The 20,270-nt window shown below is 38.3% G+C and overlaps 1 protein-coding gene across 2 annotated transcripts in view; it reads left to right on the forward strand.

The window, feature by feature from the left end:
• The window catches only part of eipr1 (EARP complex and GARP complex interacting protein 1), a 69,657-nt gene that overhangs the window by 25,563 nt on the left and 23,824 nt on the right, over positions 1-20,270 (forward strand). For both annotated transcript variants that reach the window (XM_078213205.1, XM_078213206.1), the window contains 3 exons: positions 2,820-2,976; positions 7,553-7,652; positions 11,224-11,360. In XM_078213205.1, coding sequence (XP_078069331.1) covers positions 2,820-2,976; positions 7,553-7,652; positions 11,224-11,360 — 394 coding nt within the window. The remainder of the gene's footprint in view (positions 1-2,819; positions 2,977-7,552; positions 7,653-11,223; positions 11,361-20,270) is intronic.

Genomic DNA, 20,270 nt, shown 5'->3' on the forward strand with positions numbered 1-20,270 from the left:
GACTATATCTTACTTATTGGCAGGTGGTCAAAAATAGTTAAGATGCCTTCAAATCAAAAGCTGAAGTGATGTGTAAATGTTTACAATGTAAGCCACATCAAACTAAAAATCGATGAGGCATAATGTTGCAAAGAATCATCTAGAAATGTTAATTCTTGATTTAACTTGCATTTACAATTGCAAATGCAGAAATAGTTTGTAAAAAAAACTTCCACACCAATTAATTTAAATGATGCCTTTATTGGACTAAATAAGCATCTCTCAAACATACAGCAACAGAATTTTCAAAATAAATTTGCAACCATTTTAAAATTATAACATGTGTTACCGCTTTTGCATCTTGTTTGTGGAGAACCTAATACTTGAATCTATTTTTGAGTTTTTATAAAATTCAATAAGCCCACTTGTAATACATTTTATTTGCAGCTTTATTCCCCTCTCGCACCATCCCACAGCTAAGGGAATAATAGAAAAACCCAGCTCCAGGCTTCTAGCAATGCTGCTTTTCAGCGAGCTGCTCATGACAGTATTGCGGAATGTGTAGCACTTCCAATTATCTATTTTCTTTCTTGTTGGGAAAAATGGTTCACTAAAATGGACTAGGTGAGATTGTGAAACATGGTAAGGTTGGCATAATTTTAAGGTTGACATCATTTTCTACTTTTTCTGTATTGACGTGGCACCAAGCTGTGGCAGAACAGAACACTATTCATATTCTGTCCTGTAATTATGCTTTAAATAGTTTGACTGGGTAGTGAATTGTAAATTAATTAATCAGCCTGTTGGATAATACATTTAGAGGAATACGACGAGCGCTCCTTTCCCTAATCACCTTCCAGTGATCCTCATTTCCCCGACCCTGCCCCCCCCACCCCACCCAAAAAAAGTGCATGTGTGCACTTGCAGCAACAACAGGATCAATCTTAACTGTGATGTCAACATTAATTAAATAAGCGGCTGTTTCTTATTGTCAAGAAGTACCACTTGACCACCCAAATGGGTCACTTGAGTATGGTACAGACAGGCTTTTACGATCTGAGGAATTCTACAGTGAATCAGCACGATCTTGAAAGAATTGAGGAGGGGAAAGTAAAACAACAAACATCTAAGAAGCAAAGTAAGAATTTTAAAAGTGGACTGGAGTTTTCTCTTATTAAAGGTTTGATTGTCCTTAAAAGATTGTTTTTATGGAAGCAGAGGTTTAACTATATTCGCCAGCCTCCACCACAACGCTTTTGCTAGATTTCTTTGAAGATAACTGAATTATAATTAAGCAGCCCACAATAAAGACTCGCTTGATTTTTGCCTTGTAACATGAGGTAAATTGCATCCATGAAGGAAAAATGCAAAAACTCGGAGCTCTTAGGTGTTCCGATAGCCACACCACGGTTATCACAAGGTTCTTATGAAAACACTCAGGGGATGACTGGAGCACATAAAATATTAAATTTGTCTTGTCTGATAGGGAGTGTATTCAGAAGCTATTGTCTGGGATTTGCTGCACAAACGCCTGTGGTTCTGAGTGAAATCTGCAGCATCCTCTTTTTGGATTGCTAGTTTCAAGGCAGATTCATAAATTCAATATAAAATATAAACTCTGTATTTAGGCCAATTTAGAAACAGGTCTATCAATAAATTCAAATAATGTTGGCAATAAGTTTTCAGGAAATAAAACTGTAAATGAAATAATTTTACAAGGAGGTCCACGTATTATGTTTTTCACTGTACTGATTACACCACCAACACATCCTTCCTCGGCAATTTAGAAGCATCAGCTGCAACTTCAAACTAACAAATTAAGTTACTATTAGAGTAATTTTAGCACATCATTAGTTACTGAGTGAATACCTTTTGTAACATCATTCATGCATCAAGAGCATAAAACATTCTGACACAATTGCCCAAAACCAAATTTGGAATGATACAAATTGCATTAAATCATTGTCTGTCTATCTTGTTGATGCCCAGTAGGGAGTCAAAAATCTGTAATCGGGTCAAAATGCAAAACTTTCCTTTTTTTTCGCTTTGACATTGACAGAACTCCAAGATTATATTTTTTCAGTTCTATGAAATGTGCAATCCATTTGCTAAATTCAGGCCATCAGACATCTTGGCCAATTTGCTAAGGCATCCTGAATATCAGAGTATGCTGACTGTTATCATTGGTGCAGTTAATTTGGCTTATTCCCTTTATTCTCTTCCTTTACAACTCTTTGTCTCCTTTTCCTATCATTTGGTTCTTGGTACATTTTTCTGCATATGAAGATCATTAAAGTATCTCCCTATGGCACTTCTTAAACCGCCTTGTCTAAAATTATGGCAAAAATACTGGAAACATGCAGAATGATCCATCAAGCTGTTTGATCATTTTTTTTCTGCAAACAGTATCAATATTTAAAGAGAGGACTGGAAGACTGCTTCTTTAGTATGTCGGCACTGAGACTGATCATTTGTCCCAATGTTACTTGTAAAAATGTGCTGCAGTGCACTGAATTGCATTGCTGCTTAATTAAGATTGCATTTAAACTTCAGATGCACACATTAATAAACATAGAATTGAAAATTGTCCAGACTTAAGCAGGTATCACCGGCCCAAGCGACGATTGTGGAACAGAATTTGTGCTGTTGGAGTTTAAGTTGTTAATTGTTTCATATGCTCGTAAGTTTTACGCCAACTAAACTGCTTATTTTTCTTTTTAAATAACTGGGTTCTTGTACTTTATGTTCAAGCTGTTTGCATCTGAGAGTACAATGAGTTATATTTTACCTACGTTTATTAAAAGATTTGTTGATCAATTTATGTTGTTGTTATTCCTTAGCTTCAGACAGTAAAGTCCTGACATGTGCTGCCGTGTGGCGTATGCCAAAGGAATTGGAATCAGGCAGTCATGAATCTCCTGATGATTCATCAAGCAACCCGCAGACACTAGAGCTGCTTTGTCACCTTGACAACACAACCCATGGCAACATGTCCTGGTAGGTCGCTCAGTATTGATTCAAAAAATTTCAAATGCATCCCTTCAGGATGGAACTAAGTAAAATATTTGTCTGCTAATTAGAGCACCTAAACAAAATAAATCATTTGGGAAAAGGAAATATTTATTTACAGCAGAATAAAATGCCATTTGTATATGTAGCTTGAATATTGTCTTACACAAGTAAACAAAGAGTTATTATGTTCAAGGTAATTATCCATCGGTTTTCTACTCAGTTTAATAAATTATTAACTTTAAATTATTCTAACGTGTAACTGATTCAGGTTTTTATTGATGGGAAATGAGGACCTCAAGATACGGAATAACAAGACTGAAATGTATCTAAATAAATAACAAATAATAATTTTGAAATCCTTGTCATTATGCCCAAAATCGACTTCCTTCATAAATCTGCTGCAACTGTAGCTGTTCAATGATTGTAATATTTAGCCAATAGATATCTGCTTTGGATTGTGTTTTTTATCTCGGGTTTTAGCTGGAAAGGATCATTAATTGTCTAGCTATTTGGGTATGATTTAAATAAATTGTATGTGTGTTTCTTTTCATACACACACATACACGATATATGGCCTGTATGTTTCATTAAAAAATCAAAAAAGTACCTGCAGTACCCATTACTCCCATAGATGGTGCTATAATAGGTATTTTCCATGTTGAAGGTCCATACTTTTGTCACACAAGGAGAAGGCTAAATTGGGCTGTGCATATTCTATAGGTGTTACATGACCTGGATGTTATTCTTTTGACCTGCCAAAAGAATAACATCCACATGTTGTTATTAATTTTCCTTTCCAGTTAAAGCTTCAGGATAAAATGTATCATGCATTCAAAGCAGATCACCATCAGTTAGATGTGACAATAATAGAATAGCTATGATTGCTGCAGATTTATTGACAAAGTAAGTAGATTTTGTGTATCATAATGAGGATCTCACAAATTATTGTTATTTATTTGGAAAATTTTCTGTTGGAAATTGTACAGGACACGATCTTCCTAAGAGCTTTGAGCACTTGCACCAAAAGATCGTCAACAGCATGTGGAGCAGATAAGTGATGAAATGAATGAGTGTATAATGTTGATTTAAAGCCACGGTTGCCACACAAAGAAGGGGAAAGAGGCGAAGGACGCAGTCAGAGGCCATATCATTTGAGGGTATTCCGGGAGCAATTCTCTTATCTCGATCTCATCAAGGGACCAGGACATGAAATGTCTTTGCTTCACAATTTCTGAAGCTTCAAAGCAGGGCAATGACAGCATTGTCTGGGGCTATCAAAGTAATCATGACTGTTAACCTTTAGTGTCAAGCTGCTTTCAGACTGCTGCTGGAGTTCTAAGCAAGATCTCTTTGTTTGCAATGCACGACTTAATAAAGGAGATTATTGAGACTCTATACATAAACACTTTTGTCTCATTCCCTCTGGCAAGAGACAAGCAACCAGAGTGAGTATGGGTGACAGCTTCCCCATGCTACAGGATGCCACTGACTACATGCACATTATGATCTCAGGAGGGACCAGTAACGTTTTTATTATTTTTGTTTGGAAATCCAAAAACTGAGATCCTTACTAAAGGAATGAAGCTGCAAATTTTACTGTTAGCTCAAAAGAATTTTACTACACGTAAATCAAAGGATATGAATACTAAAAACTATACTCTGTCCTAAATAGTCAGTTACGTTAAAGCTATTAGAAGCACACTAAACTACTTAACTCAATTTCCTTCCACAACCCTTGACATGTACTTATCAGAAATTGGAAGTTTAATCTCTTCTGACTGTCCCATGGTTGTAGACTTTCTATTCAATACAAATGCGGCTAGCATCTGAAGTGTAGCTACCTTGGGTCAGAACTCCACTGGTTCGAATGTCCTTTAACTCAACTCATGGTTAGTAGTGTCCTTCAGTTATCAATATTTAAACCCATTTAGCCAGCACACAGAATTTCAACTGAATTCTACTTGAAAGAGATTTTCCCTGCAAGCAGCTTATTCTAAACTTAAAACTAAATTGATTGTAAACAGAACTACAAATAGGAATCTGCTCCTCCTGGAATTAATTTCTTGATTGTCCATTGATGATTGTTTAGCTCCTAAGTAGCTTCGTCACATGATCAGTTGCTGGAATTGAGTTGGTTTTTAAAGAATTCATCTACCAGAGAAGCCTAATTCTTAAAGGGATCATCACCCCAACATAAAATATTTTTGTTTCCCCAAGTTACACATGGGCTATCAAAATATTTCATAGGGATGGCCTTACATGAACTCGGTAATTTCATAAGCCCTCAGCGTGCAGCAGGTGCACACCACATACAATGCATCATGCTGTCATCATGGCAGCTAGCATTCATGATTTCTTCATTTTGCACCATTCCTCTGTTCCACATGTATTTGAACCAGCATGACAAGTCAAAGACTGGCTACTGGCCAACAAGAGTTACTTTTTCATAACTGTGGTCAGGAACCCCCACAAACTTGCACAGCAAGAATACAATGAGAGGCATGCTGCCAAAAGGAACATCTTAGAGTCAGTAAGTTGTGTCCTCGACTAACAATTACAATGCATGGTCTGTTCTGGAGGAGCCCAGAGGTACTCGGGTAAGCTGGTGTTGGTATGCTGAATAACCATACCATAATAAGGGAAGAGCCCTTGCCGCCACAAGTCAGATGAGAAGCTGAGGGACAGTAGCCATAGGAAAAGGATGTGGTGCCGGAGGAAATGTAACAGTAAGTGAAGAACCAGGAAGAGGAAGGAAGGCAAAACGATAGCCCCGTTAAGCCCAGGCTCTATGGGATTCGAGTAATCTTAAGTGATTCCAGTAACCTTGACCACATCTCTCCATTTGTCAAAAGTTCCACATTCTCGCGCTTTCCTCTATCATTGATCATCACATTGTTCTCTTACCAACAACGCAAAAGTAAAAACCACCAGAAAACAGTTCAAATCCAATTTTAGAATTTCAATCATTAAATCATGCATGTGAAATTAAACTAATCACACTGCGTATTCCCTTAGTGTCTCCCTCTTCCAAATAGCTTTGCCTTTTCTAATGCTGCTTCGAGATGCTTTTTCAGTTTCTGTAGCATTAATGATGGAAAGGAGCTGATCTTCAACTGAACAGACTGCAATTGAACTTAGAGGATGAACAAGCCACCACGCCACCTCAAGGGCAATTAGTGATGAGCCATGAATATTGGGCTGGGTACCAATGTCCACATGCTATGACTGTTTAAAAATAAGTATTATTCAATTTCACAGAATGATGAATAAAATTATGAAATTCAGTTCCGAAGAACCATTAAAACAATCACACTACAGTTTTATTATAAATTACTTTAACTTATTTAGCCATTGTAAATTATTGGTCTTTGTGTTGTCCCCTGTATGAAATAATATCTTTATCATAAAATAGTAACTTCCCTAACATTTTTATTTCATTCTTTCATATAATGTGGGCATCCCTGGCTTGGCCAGCATTTATTGGCCACCTCTAATTGCTAATTTGATGGTGTGTCACCCTTTTGAACTGCTTCAGTCTATGTGGTATAGGCACATCCATAGATGTTGTTAGGAAGGGAGTTCCAGGATTTTGACTCAGCGTCAGTTCCAAGTCAGGATGGTGAGTAGCTTGAAGAGGAAATGTGGGTGGTGGTGTTCACTGTATTTGGTGCCCTTGTCTTTCTAAGTGGTAGAGGTTGCGGTTTTGGGACATGCTGTCAAAGGAACATTGGTGAATCTCTGCATTGCAATTTGTGGATGGTACACACCACCACTGCTTTGTGCATCAGTGTTTCAGGGAGTGAATGTTTGTGAATGTCTTGCCAATCAAGTGGACTGCTTTATCCTGGTTGTGTTGCACTTCTTGGAGTTGCACTCATATAGGCAAGTGTAGAATGTACCATCATACTTCTGACTTGTGCCTTGCAGATGGTGGACAGGCTTTGGAGAGTCAGGGGGTCAGTTACTGGCCACAGAATTCCCAGCCTCTGATCTGCTCTTGTAGCCACAGTATTTATAAGGCTACTCCAATGATTGCCTGGCACTCGTGTGGTCTGAATGTTACTTGCCACTTATCAGCCCAAGCCTGAATATTGACCAGGTCTTGCTGCATATAGCTTTACTATCTGCAGAGTCTGAAATGCTGCTGAGCATTGTGCAATCATCAACAAACATCTCCACTTCCAACTTTATGATGGAGGGAAGGTCATTGATGAAGCAGCTGAAGGTGGAATATCTACTGGTGTGATCTATTAAAAAGTAAGCCAGGAAGCTTAGATTCTCAAAATAATTTGAATCCTCATAAATGCACATTCTGCTGCCCAACCATTCTATCTATCTATTAGAATTCTATGCTCACATCAAGATTTCTGAATGCAAATGGCCCTTAGGAAATTTTTGTGCATCATTTTCTACACTCTTCCTACACTTCCACCAGTCTTTGACTGATATTCTAACTTGTAGTCCAGTCTTTTGGAATATCTGGTTTCATTATTATTCCTGAATTGATGAATCATATTGGAAAGTCAAATTTGTCCAGTTTTTGATGGATTTTGCTTTACAGTGTACTATGGGAGCCAATGGGAGATGGTAAAAAGATAGCATCATTGGCTGATAACCATGTTCTTCTTTGGGATTTACAAGAAAGCTCAAGTCAGGCAGTGGTAAGTAATTTTATAGTTTTGTTTTGTGATTGTCTTTTTTTTCTCAGCAGAATTTTTTTTTCTATATTGATACTGGAATACCAGCCTTTGTAAATTTCTCTCACAGTAATTATACCCTTCTGCCATTGTGGTGTTGCAGTGCCACCATACTGATGAAATATAATTATAGGGTGACAATTTTTTATTGGCAGTTTTCATTGGAAATGTAGTTGAAAGAATGTATATAAAGCACATGCAAAATAATGACAAATTGTATGGAGCTTAAATTGGGCTACATATGTGTCATTTTTCAGGTGGTACGTGTCCTTCTAAGATGCCAAAAAGGCAGGCCGGGATCATGGACACACTTCTGCCTAGAAAAAGCCCAGCCTGCCATATTGGATAATGAAAAGCTATTGTCTGCTCTTAGGACATTTGCCTATGCAAATCAGGGGTATATTTTATAGTTCCCTGGCCAGCAGAGTTGCAGGCCAATCTGGCTAGTAACACCTTGAGGCAGAACTTCTGCCCAAGTGAAGGCCGGAAGTCCTGTTTCGAGCCAATCAGATGCATTCCCGCTGATTCTTTGGATGGTGGTTTGGGAAACCATGCCATCTAGAAAATCCTGCCCAAGAGTCTAATGCTTGCTTTCGGTCCCTGCTGGCTGCTTTCAGAAAATCTCTAAATGTTACCAAAGTAAAAAATAGCTAAATATCTACATAATTGCTCCCGAACTCAAGATCTCTTCCAAGCAGACCCCAGACCCAACCCTAAAACCCCAATCCTCAACTTGATGAGCCTTTATATTACATACTACCTTTTTATGGCACCTTATCAAATGCATTTTTGAAATCCAAGGATGCCACATCTATTGGCTCTCATCCACCATACCACTGACAAAAAACTCATAATATACTTGTCAAACACAATTGCCCATTTAAAATTTCCGTAATAATAGGTTCCAGCATTTTCTTGATGACTGATGTTAGGCTAACTGGTCTATACTTCACGTTTTTCCCCACTCCCTCCTTTTTTTGAATAGCAGTGTTACAATTGTTATCTTTTAATCCACTGGGACTGTTCCAAAATGGGGGGAATTTTGGAAGACTTTAACCAGTGCATCCACTCTCTTAGCTCTTTTAGAACTCTAGGATGTGGGCCAGGAGGTCTGGGGCTTTTAATCCCTTAATTTTCTCCAATACTTCTTGTTCTCTGCTAATACTAATTGTTTTATGTCGCTCAGTCTTATTAGCTCCTTCGTCACCCTCTATTTCCACACTGTAATTTGTGTTTTCCATTGTAAAGACAGTCATAAGATTTGATCAGTATCTCTGCCGTTTCCTCATTCCCCATGATAATTTCTCCCAATCTGCCTCTCAGGGACAAGCATTTGCTTTCGCTGCTCTCCTTTTTGTATACTTGTAAAAACTCTTATCCAGTCTACCTGAAGATTAAAGTATCTTATTGTTACGTTGGCTTTACTAAAGCACCAAATATTTCTTGCTTAAAGCTGTGTCAAATGCTATAACTACTATTAGGAGGCCGACAAACTACTCCCACGAACATTTTCTGACCGTTGTTCTTTCTGATCTCACCCATACCCGTTCTACTTCCTCATCTTCTGGACCTATATTTGGAATCCTCAGATTTCACCATTTGTGCTCAGATTGTTTAGTAGTCAGAGAAGCCAGCGGCAGCAGGCGCGTTCTATAAATGTGGGGTTGAGATGAGCTGTTCAGCTTCTCCCTGATTCATATTCAGGCAAATATATTTCAGAAGTTTACCTTGTAATCGCTGGCTCTCCCAAGGTCCAGTTTTCCCAATGCTGCCTCCTTCTGGACAGACCAATCTTATAGTGTGAGACTCAAACATGTATCCGATCCTTTACTTGCTGATACAAAGGGTCTCCTATTTCTTATGTTCTTATGTTCTAACACCTATTTCCCAAAATAGCACAACAAATGTTTCTTTTTCAAGTATTTATCTAATTCACTTTTGAAAGTTACTGTTTAATCTGCTTTGACCAACTTTTCAGTCGTGCGTTCCCAATCATACTAATTTGCTGCATTAAAAAAAAAATCCCCCTCATTTTTTATGCTAATTACTTTGAATCTGTATTCTGGTTAATAATCCTTCTGCTAGTGGAAACAGTTCTGCCCTTGAAAGCTATTAAAACATTTCACAGTTTTGAACATCTCTGTTGAATCTCCCCATAACTTTCTCTGCTCTAAGACAACAACAGTAAGAAGTCTCACAACACCAGGTTAAAGTCCAACAGGTTTATTTGGTAGCAAATACCATAAGCTTTCGGAGCAGTGCTCCTTCGTCAGATGGAGTGGTCTCTGTTCTGACGAAGGAGCATTGCTCCGAAAGCTTATGATATTTGCTACCAAATAAACCTGTTGGACTTTAACCTGGTGTTGTGAGACTTCTTACTGTGCTTACCCCAGTCCAACGCCGGCATCTCCACATTAAGACAACAATCCCAGCTTCTCTAGCCTCTCCACAAAAGTAAAGTCCCTCATCTTTGGTACCATTCTAATAAACCTCCACTACACCAAAATGCATTAATAACATTGGTAAATGCTAATATGATTTCTCAGTGAAGGGTTGAATGTCAAGTTTCTCAAGATTTCTGGTCATCTGTACTGTATTCTGACCAACTTACTTAGCAGTAACTGTAAATTTGTGGTTGAGTTAGAACTTTACTGAAAGCTATAAAAAATAACAAGTTGGGAGTGGGAAAATTTAAAGCTGAAAAAATAATCCAAGGAATACAATCAATATAAAGTTGTTGGCATTTTCCCACCAGAACAATTGTGGCTTCTTAACTCTAGGCTTGTATCACTCATCTTTTCTTATTTTATTGAGTTATTTTAGGCTGTTTAGCTTACCATGACGGTAAAGATGGTTATTTTTGTTTATATGAAGCCCTTGCACATTTTTCAATCAACTTTATAGGCAACTAATTCCCAGTTCATAATTTAATAGATTTTAAGCAGTGGAGAATGTTGCTGAATTTGGCTGTGCTTCATGCATGCCATTAGTTATAGAGCTTGGTAACGATGTTATGAAATCATTTTAATGAATTGTAACCAGCATTGTAGCGTGATCAAGAATGGGAATGAGGGTCATTAATAACTTAATTGGATTCAAGAGCTCCAAAAACTAACGATTGCGGGACTTGTGAAGTAAATTGAAAATTTGTTATATCTGTTTTCTACCATCATTGAATTATATTTGCATAGTACATGGGGAGCTCATAGCAGTATTAGTATTAGGGACAGGAGCAGTAAAATACTGCTTGATGTGAAATCTGGTAAAACCCTGTTAACTTGAACATTTTTGCAGCATATAAGCCTTGGGCCAGTTTGCAAACAATGTTTTTTCACTTATTTTACTTGAATACATTGGAGTAAAATTTTCATAGTGACCCTTGTTGATATTTCTAAAGATTTACTTGAGCATTTTCTAGTTGACAAGAAACACTATAGAACTGTTCTTTATAGATTCCTGGAAAATTCGTCTGTCTGGTTTATGAATTGTCACTCGTTATCTCTCCATTCTTGTTTGTTTCTTTACTGTATTTCAGCTCTCAAATTCTGCAACCTTAGAAGGAAAAGGTCAGTTGAAATTTACTTCTGGACGATGGAGTCCCCACCATAACTGCACACAACTTGCCACAGCTAATGACACAGTTATTCGAGGCTGGGACACGAGAACCATGAGGTAAGCAGAAAACAACTCCTGTTCCTTTTAGTTAATTTATATTGAATACATAATCAGGAAATGCTTGACATTTGAAACTTATTAAAACCCAACCTGTGAAATGACCACCTATCGGCATGTTTAACTTGGTCTTTATAGCTGAGCAGCCTCTTTTGTTAATTATCTGTCATTATCATAACTGGGATCACTGTAGATGAATAATCTTTCTATCATGGTGACCTTCAAGGCAGTTTTACACCATGTACAAGTGCCTTTATGCAATTATTAAAAGTGAATTTCCTAACAGATACTCAGTCGACCTCTTGTGTGCTTTTGGTTCCACCTTCGTAAAGTTTTATTCCACCCACAATCTTTGATCTGTGTCTCCGCAAACTTTTAGATTCCATTCGTACTTAGTCTCATTCATGTAAAAAAAAAAGTCAAAATGTGCTTTATGCATTTTTCAGGAAACCAAACTGGTTTATGCAGATATTGCGTTGCAGGTTTACGAAAATGCAACTTGCATTCTTCCAGTCTACCAAATTATCATGCCAGGTCCCTCATTCATTTCCTACATTACAACAGTGACAACACTTCAAAAGGTTTTATACATGTTATATATAAATGAAAGGCCTTTCTTTCAAAGGGACTTGCGCAAATCTCTGCTGGGATCTGTTCTACTGAGGCAAGACAAGGGCAGAGGAAGAATTATTTCCCTCGGTACCCCTGACATAAGCATGGAGACAGATTTTAAGGATCCAGTCGGGGCCTTATTCACCATACTTGTAGAATATTAAAAATCATTAGAACCCTTCAACGCAGGTGGAAAAATAGTCATTGCAAGCATGAATTAAGTAACAAATAATTAAATTAATATATTCATAGGTAAATTATATGACACACTGTCTATAAATTACCTTTAATACCTTCCTGTACAGAATTGAATCTGTTTTACATTTGATTATTTTTGATGAACATTCCTTTAATTCATAAAGATCTAAAAATGTTTCAAGACATTTTTCTAAGTACCATAATATTCAATTAATTTTATTTTCTACATAGAATTTCATCTATTTAACATTCATCTACTTAGAGCAACATTCACTTCCAATGGGAGTTGAAATATACCATCGCCATAATGCATTCTGTTTCACGTTATATCATGGTCCTGTACTTTTAAAAAAAACACTATTCTCTTACTGTGAACAACACAATGGCACATTCATTAATTTTCACAATTTCTTTCAGATATCTACTGCAAATTGCTTGATGCTTATGCATACTTTGTTTCATTGGCAGTCGATGTTCACGAGTGTGAATTATCATGGCTTACAGGCAAAAGTTCTGAGCAGTAATATAGCCTGAGTAACGAATGAATCAGCAGCAGCAGTCGCAAAGACAAGCAAAGGAGGTGAAGCCTCATAGCTGATGTCATTGAAATATATGTTTCGTAACAAGAGCCTCTTTTTCCCCCATTAATCCATCCAGCCCAGGGACTTCCCCACCACACTCCAAAATATTCAATCCATTTCAACAAAATGAAGCTGCTTCCTGAAATAACCCTAACTTAAAAATTAAATTCAAATTTAATCATTAAACCAATGGCATCCTCAGCTAATTTAAAGAAAATAACGGGTGTGATTTTCCCATCCGGATGCACTGATTTGTTGAGCGGGGCTGGATTAGTGCAATCTGTGCTGGGCGTCCAGCACCAAGCGTGTCTCCCAGCGCCAAGCGTGTCTCCCAGCGCCAAGCGTGTCTCCCAGCGCCAGATTTCTATATTACCTATGCAGAGCTTCATTTAAATATATTTTAAATATAATTAGCAGGCCCGGGACTGAAGCCTCCAGGCCCACTAGCCTCTCAACCCCCTCCCATCCCTCCCCGGGGGGAGCAGGTGGCCTGATCTCGCTGGAGCGAAGGGGGGGAAATTGAGGCCTCTCCAGAGGGTCGGATGACAAGGTGTCCCCTGGACATTGGCATCTTGGCAGTGTCAGCTTGGGCCCCCTGGCACTGTCCAAGGGGCAAAGTGGCAATACCCAGGGTGCACCTTGGCACTTCCCTCTGGACATGGGCAGTGCCATTGGGGCAAGGCCTGATGAGGGGACGATCACTGGGTTGGGGGGGGGGTCTAGCTGCCACCCTGGAGTCAGGATCGATGGTGGAGGGAAGCCAGCGATCGGGGCTGGCCATCGGAGTGGGTCAAAGTGGGCAGCCTGCTAGGGGGGTGGGATCGGGGCTGCAGGTGGGGGGGTGGTGGGAGCACCAGCGATGCGGCTGGCCAGCAACCAGGAGGCCGGCAGACAGGGGCCACTGCACATGCGCTGATCTCGGCACTGACAAATCCGTGAATGTGCAGTGGCCCACTCAGTGCTATGCTGCCAGTCTTTCCAGCAGGAATAGGCCCCGCCCACAGACCTTTTACATGATTCGTGCTAGGGCACTCTGCAATGCACAGAGTGTGGGAGATTCTTCTCTGAACTCTCACTGAAAAAAACAGCGTGATTTACTCCAGTTTTCACACAAGTTCAACACTTAGAATCTTTTTGGGAGAATCGCCCCCAATATATGTTTTGGTGCACTAACAAATTGAAGGGGCATCAACATAAAATAGATCATGACCAAGAAACTTACTTGGGTTAGTTTGGAAGCATGTGGCAAGAAATCTACGTGCTTCATAAAAAAAAAAGATTCTCATAAGATTCAATTGCTGCTGAAAGTAGCCACGTTTGGAACTCTTACTGAGAAGAACCTGTATTATAAACACCCAGTGAGATGAGAAACAAGGCTCTGATCCAATCCATACCAGTTCTTTCATCTCTGGCCCCAACATTGCAATATGCTATGCAATAAGTTAAACTGATTTTTCCTTGCCTTTTGAGATTTGTAGTGTGACAAAAAACAATATTTGTTGTTAGGATTTGCATTGCATGAATGGCTACTCTTGTTATCTACAGTAACCACTCTTTAAAAGGAGTTCATTGTGGAAAACTCCTTAATATGTACATAGCATCATTATTATGATAAAGCAGTGGCCAAAGTGAAGACATGCACTGTTTTTGGCTAAGATCAAGCCCAAGATGGAGTGCAATGCCTTATCTTGTCAGCTTGGATCTTGTATGTCTCTTGCGGGGAACATATATTGGATTCAATTTGCATTTGGTTTTTGGAGCAAGCGAGACAGATTTGGGCTTGCCAGTTCCACTCTGTGCATTAGCTTTGTAACTTTGGAGTAAAAGAATGGAGTAAAAATTTTTTAAAAACATGTTCAGCAAAATCTTGTTACCTAGGCAGGAAAATCCTGCAGAATGGCAAAATTTGTGGAATTCACAATTTGAATACTTTAAATACTGAAATGCAATTTGAGATTTTAAAATGCACAATGATAATTTTTGATTATAAAACTTTACATTATGGTTTTAGAAACATACACAATTGTACAGCTTTCCACGATTCTCAGTATTTTCAATATAAACTAGACAGCCCATTGACAATTTGAAATGCTCCAAAAAAGCATGTTCAAAGGGAATAATCATCGTATCGTGAAAAGTCCCTCATTCAATTATTCTATCACAGGGTATGTAATGGTTTAGATTAATTGCAGTGCATCAACTCTTTTCTTGATTACTCTTACAAGTTTCAAATGTATAGTTTTGTTCTGAAAACAAGAAAAACGTTTGCAGAAAAAAGTAATGTAACAGTATGGAAGAATACATTGTGACCACTGAGTACAAAACAAGGAAGTGATATTCAATTTGTGCAAGACATTGATTTTGTCAGTTGGACTACTGTGTGCATTTCTACTCACCCCTTTGTAGGATAGATATTAAGAATAATGAAAAGAGTGCAACAAAAGATTGAGTAGGATGCTGTCAGGAATAAGTTATGAAGGATTATGTAAAAACGGGGCTTCTTAACTGTAACAAAAAGCATTAGATGGAACCTAATAGGGGTTTTCAAAATAATGAAATTATTTAGTAATAGAAAAAAATCCATGAGTTGATAAATCAGTCGCAAAGGGACAGAAACCCAGAATTAATGCTGGAAGAATGAAAGAAAAGTTGCATTTGTTTTCCACAAGCTGGATTGTTGGCACATGAAATGATAATAAATGTCTCAGTTAAGAGGGAATTGGATAAATACTTGAAGATAAAAATGGATACGGAAAAGAGCAAAGAAACAAGCTTGAATAGCTGCAGTTGAACAACACCAGCACGCGCTTAAAGGGCCAAGTGGCTTTCTTCTATGTTGTAGTTTCTATGAATTTATAATTTCAAAATTTAGCAATATTATCTGAATTAAGTTCAGAATTCATGCTCGTTACACTTCTTGTGTGACCTGCTAAAATACAATTTATTGAAAAAGGAAGATGTCTTTGCCTTTTTCTTTGGGAAATGGCACTCAATTTGCTTAACACTTTTAATCACTAGTATTACATCATCTTTTGATATATCCTTTGATTTTTGGCCACTAAATGAATTTTGGAGTTATTAAGGCATCTTCAGATTAGCTTAACCTGCAGATTAGTCTTCGTAGAGTTATTTGTAATTCTCCTATATCTAAAGTTCTGCTGTACACATTGATGTCATTGCAAAACATTATTTCTTCATTTTCATGATAGTCCAGTTCAGCAATGAAAGTTGCCTTTCGGTGACCAATCTAAACCAGGACAGGATATTGGTCTAAGACTCAGTGGCTAGCTCAGTCGGACCTCAATGTTTGTGCTGTATATGGAATAGTCACCTTGGTTGAATATATGATTAGAAGAAACAAGATTTGGTAGAAAAACGTACTTTGCTATATTAAGGATACTGGTCATTTTACCATTCAATGCATAAATGATATCAGCCCAAGGTGACATTTTCATTTGCTATTTTCTCAATCAAAATATTTTGAAATTCCTAAACTGAGATATTAGTCTACAGTCAAATTATGTAAATGATACCTTTGTTTAGATGGGAAGTATTCATCTCTTTCATTGAGGTTTCAAACTTTTAAATTATTATTTTCAAATTTGGGCTTGAACTTCTAGTTATTTGCCTCAAAGTTCTTTCAAACCCTTCTTGCCTGTGCAGACAGGGTGTGGACGGGTGGGGCAGTGGATTGGGCTGTATTCAGGCAATGCTGTCAATGGGTGGCGGGGGGGGGGGGGGGGGGTGGGGGAGGCAGTGTCGAATGTTGGCTTTGTATGGAGTTTTCAGGAGGTTCCATTGAGGGGTTGGCGTGGGGATACAACAGATGCCTGGAAGGTAGAATCCTTCTAACCTTTTCTAGGTAACTATTGACAATTAGAACCATCCAATGTTTGTGGTTAAAATCACATTTTCGGATGGTTCCCAGTGCAGGGAATTGCCCAAAGAAGTTTGAACTTTCCGGACAATTGTCGTGCAAGCTTTTCTGGGAACCTCTGTGGTGCGTGGAGGAGGTTCCCCAGTGCATCTTTGAGGTACCCCCAGGTACATTGTCCTGGAGGTTGGAAGGGCCTTTATGAACTATTTGGGACCACTAACTCAGGCTTATTAACTTTGGGTTTTAAAGCAAGGATGATTCAAAATTCTTTGTGAATTTATTTTGCTGCCTCTGATAAATTCTGCATGACCGTACATATTTTAAAGATTAGGAGGCTGCCATTTCTGCTCTATGGGATTATAAATTATTGGTCTAAGCCTCATAGGTGGGTGATTCCTATGTGGGTGAAAACAATGTTGCACATGTTGTATCCAAGTAAAGCTTTTCAAAAATACTTTACAGCTAAAAAGATGTTTTAAAAGATTTCAACTAGTTCCACATAATCAAAATTTACCTTTTTTAAAATTTTGGCCCTATCAACTATTAGCAACATGTTTTGAAAGAAAATTGTACCAGGAAAATTATGAAAATTAAAGGCACTTTCGTTGGCGATACCAGTGCTGAACAGTTCTTAGTATTTATTTTGAAGTATAAACTGTTTGCATAGTTTCAAGCTTGAACTACGCCATGAACAACAAAACCTTCTTGGTCTCTGGTTAATAAGAGGTACTATACACATATTATCCATGGAGATGATTCTGTTCAGAGTTCTAAAAGAAACAGTTTTATCCCTTCAGTACATACACCATCATTTCAACTGGGTGAAGGTTGCATTAGTTCAATTCTGGTGAAAGGAAGATGATTTGGGACTGAACTGCACTATCAGTGAAATCTTGAAGAAATGAATCAAACTTGCAACTCTTAAGTTTCAGCGCGATACCACATGTCTTCCTAATACTGTGTTTTAGAGCATGAGTGCATAGTAATAAAATATTTATTATGATAGTGTAGATTTTCCATTCAGTAGCAAAAAACCTGCTGCTGTACATAGTAACAAAAAAGTTCCCTCTAATTTCTAATTTTCCCCTTTTTGATTAGGAACATAGGAAATAAGAGCAGGAGAAGGCCACTCACCCCTTGAGCTTACTATTCAACTACCTTAAAGCCATTTTCCAACACTATCCCAATATCCCTTGATATCTTTAGTATCTAGAATCTTATCAATCTCAGTTCTGAACATACTTAATTACTGAACCTCCACTGCTGTCTGGAGTAGGGAATTCCAAAGATTCTTGTTCCTCTGAGTGAAGAAATTCCTCCTCATCTAAGTCCTAACGTAAATGATCTACTTTTTATTCTGAGACTATATTCCTGGTTCCGGTGCCCCTCCCCAGATTAGGGAAGCATCCTTCTTGCATCTACCCTGTCAAGCCCTGTAAAATGTTTGTATGTTTCAGTGAGATCACTTCTCATTCTTCTAAACTCTAGAGAATATAGATCTAGTTTTCTTAATCTCTCTTCAGAGGACAAACCCCTCATTCCAGAGATCAGCCTGGTGAACCTTCATTGTACTCCCTCTATGGCGAGTATAGCCTTCCTTGGGTAAGGAGACCAAAACTGTACAGAGTACTCCAGACTTGGTGTGATCTCACCAAGACTCTGTATAGTTGCAATGAAACTTTATTATTTCCATACTCAAATCCTCATACAAGAAAGAGTAACAATACCATTTGCCTTCTTAATGGTTTGCTGCACCTGCACGCTTGCTTTCAGTGACTCATGAACAAGGACACCCAGGTCCCTTTAGGCTTGAATACCCACACTGCATTTCTGTTTTTCCTACCAAATTGGATAACTTTGCATTTTTCTACATTATATTGCACCTACCATGTTCTTGCCCACTCACTTAGCTTGTTTAAATCCTCGAGAAGCCGCTTTACATCCTCCTCACAATTCACGTTCCCACCTAGTTTTGTATCATCAGCAACACATTTAATTCCCACATCCAAATCATTAACATAGATTAGGAATATCTGGGGCTCAGGCACTGATCCTTGTGGTATCCCAACTTGAGAATGAAACATTTATTCCTGTTCTGAGTATTGCTGAAAAAAAAGTTTTTTGTCAAAGCTTTTCATCTTGCACTCATCAGAACATTTGCAAGAATATATTGTAAGGGAAATCAACAAATTTATACTGTGTGAAAAGAGAGTGCATTGCCATGGAGAATGCATCAGTTGATGGTTACTCATAGTTAATGGCCAAGCTTTGTTTGGAAATTTAAACCAGGTGGTTTAACTTTGGTCAAAGCACTGCTCTGAGAAATGAGCCAGCAATTGGCTGTCACTTATTTTGTTTTGCTCAGGCACAATGCGTGTCCATGTTCTTTCTGTCTACAAAGAACAGAGCCCTATGTATTAATATATGTAGCATCCAAAACACACACATGCACCACACTGTAGGCCCCGACTGACAATCCAAATTGATTGTCAGCATAGTTCTTAACAGACTGAGGATTATATTTCAAACGTTATCCAATCGTGGAATCACATCTAATGTTGGACACTGTGTTTTGAGTTTTGCAAGCACAGGCTGATTGGATAAGTTCTATATTTTGCCTTTTGTGAACAGCGGAAGGGACATACTGTTTGATTCAATGATTGGAACATATGACCTACATACCTAGCATTATACTGAAATTAATATACCACATTACTCATTTGTTTGACAGGCAGAACGTCTTTCTGCATGATTGCAGCATCTTGTTAGTGGCGAATACCCCACTTGTGTTGCTACTGCAGAGTAGCATCGTGAAACAGCTAGCCTCACGAGTTCCTCAATTTTTTGAGATACCTTGCCCATCCAACATAATCTGAGGTACTTTTTAGGGCCCAAAGTGATGGCCAAAGACTTATTCATGAGTTCACGATCAGGGTAGCCATTATCCCGCAGGATGCCTTCGATAAGCCCTATTTCAGCATCAAGCTTGCATGGTGAGAAAATGGCTTGGGCCCTATTTATGAGGTAAGGCCAAACTTTTAGCAGATGGAACTGTAATAATTCCAAAGTGTGTGTTGACGAGTGAAGGTAGGCTTGCAGTAGACCATGGTAGAGAACTCCCTGGCAGATTTCTGAACTAGTATGTAAAGGAAAGGGAGTTCATTTGACTGCTCCATTTAAAAGGTGAATTTGAGCACAGAATGGAGCTCATTAAGATGCATCAGGAAATTGTTACATGCAGCTGCCTTTTGGAACCTGATTGAGAACCTTTTGGAAGACTTTTGAAAATCCAAATGCACCAGATCCATTGGTGTTTCTCCTTATCTATTCTGCTAGTTAGATTCTCAAAAAAACTCAATCGGTCAAATATGATTTTCTTTTCATAACTGCATAACTTTGCCCAATCCTATTATTAATTTATAAGTTTCAAGTTATCGCATCCTTTGTAATAGATTCTAGCTATTTCCTTACTGCTGATTTCAGGCTAACAAGTTTGTAGTTCCCCATTTTCTCTGCCCCTCTTTACTTAAATCGTGAAGGTACATTTCCTATGTTTGAATCTGCAGGAACTGTTCCAGCATCCATAGAATTTTGGAAGATGACCACCAATGTACCCACCATCTCAACAGCCATCTCTTTCAA

The sequence above is a fragment of the Mustelus asterias genome, chromosome 5 (genome assembly GCF_964213995.1).
Source record: "Mustelus asterias chromosome 5, sMusAst1.hap1.1, whole genome shotgun sequence".
NCBI lineage: Eukaryota > Metazoa > Chordata > Chondrichthyes > Carcharhiniformes > Triakidae > Mustelus > Mustelus asterias.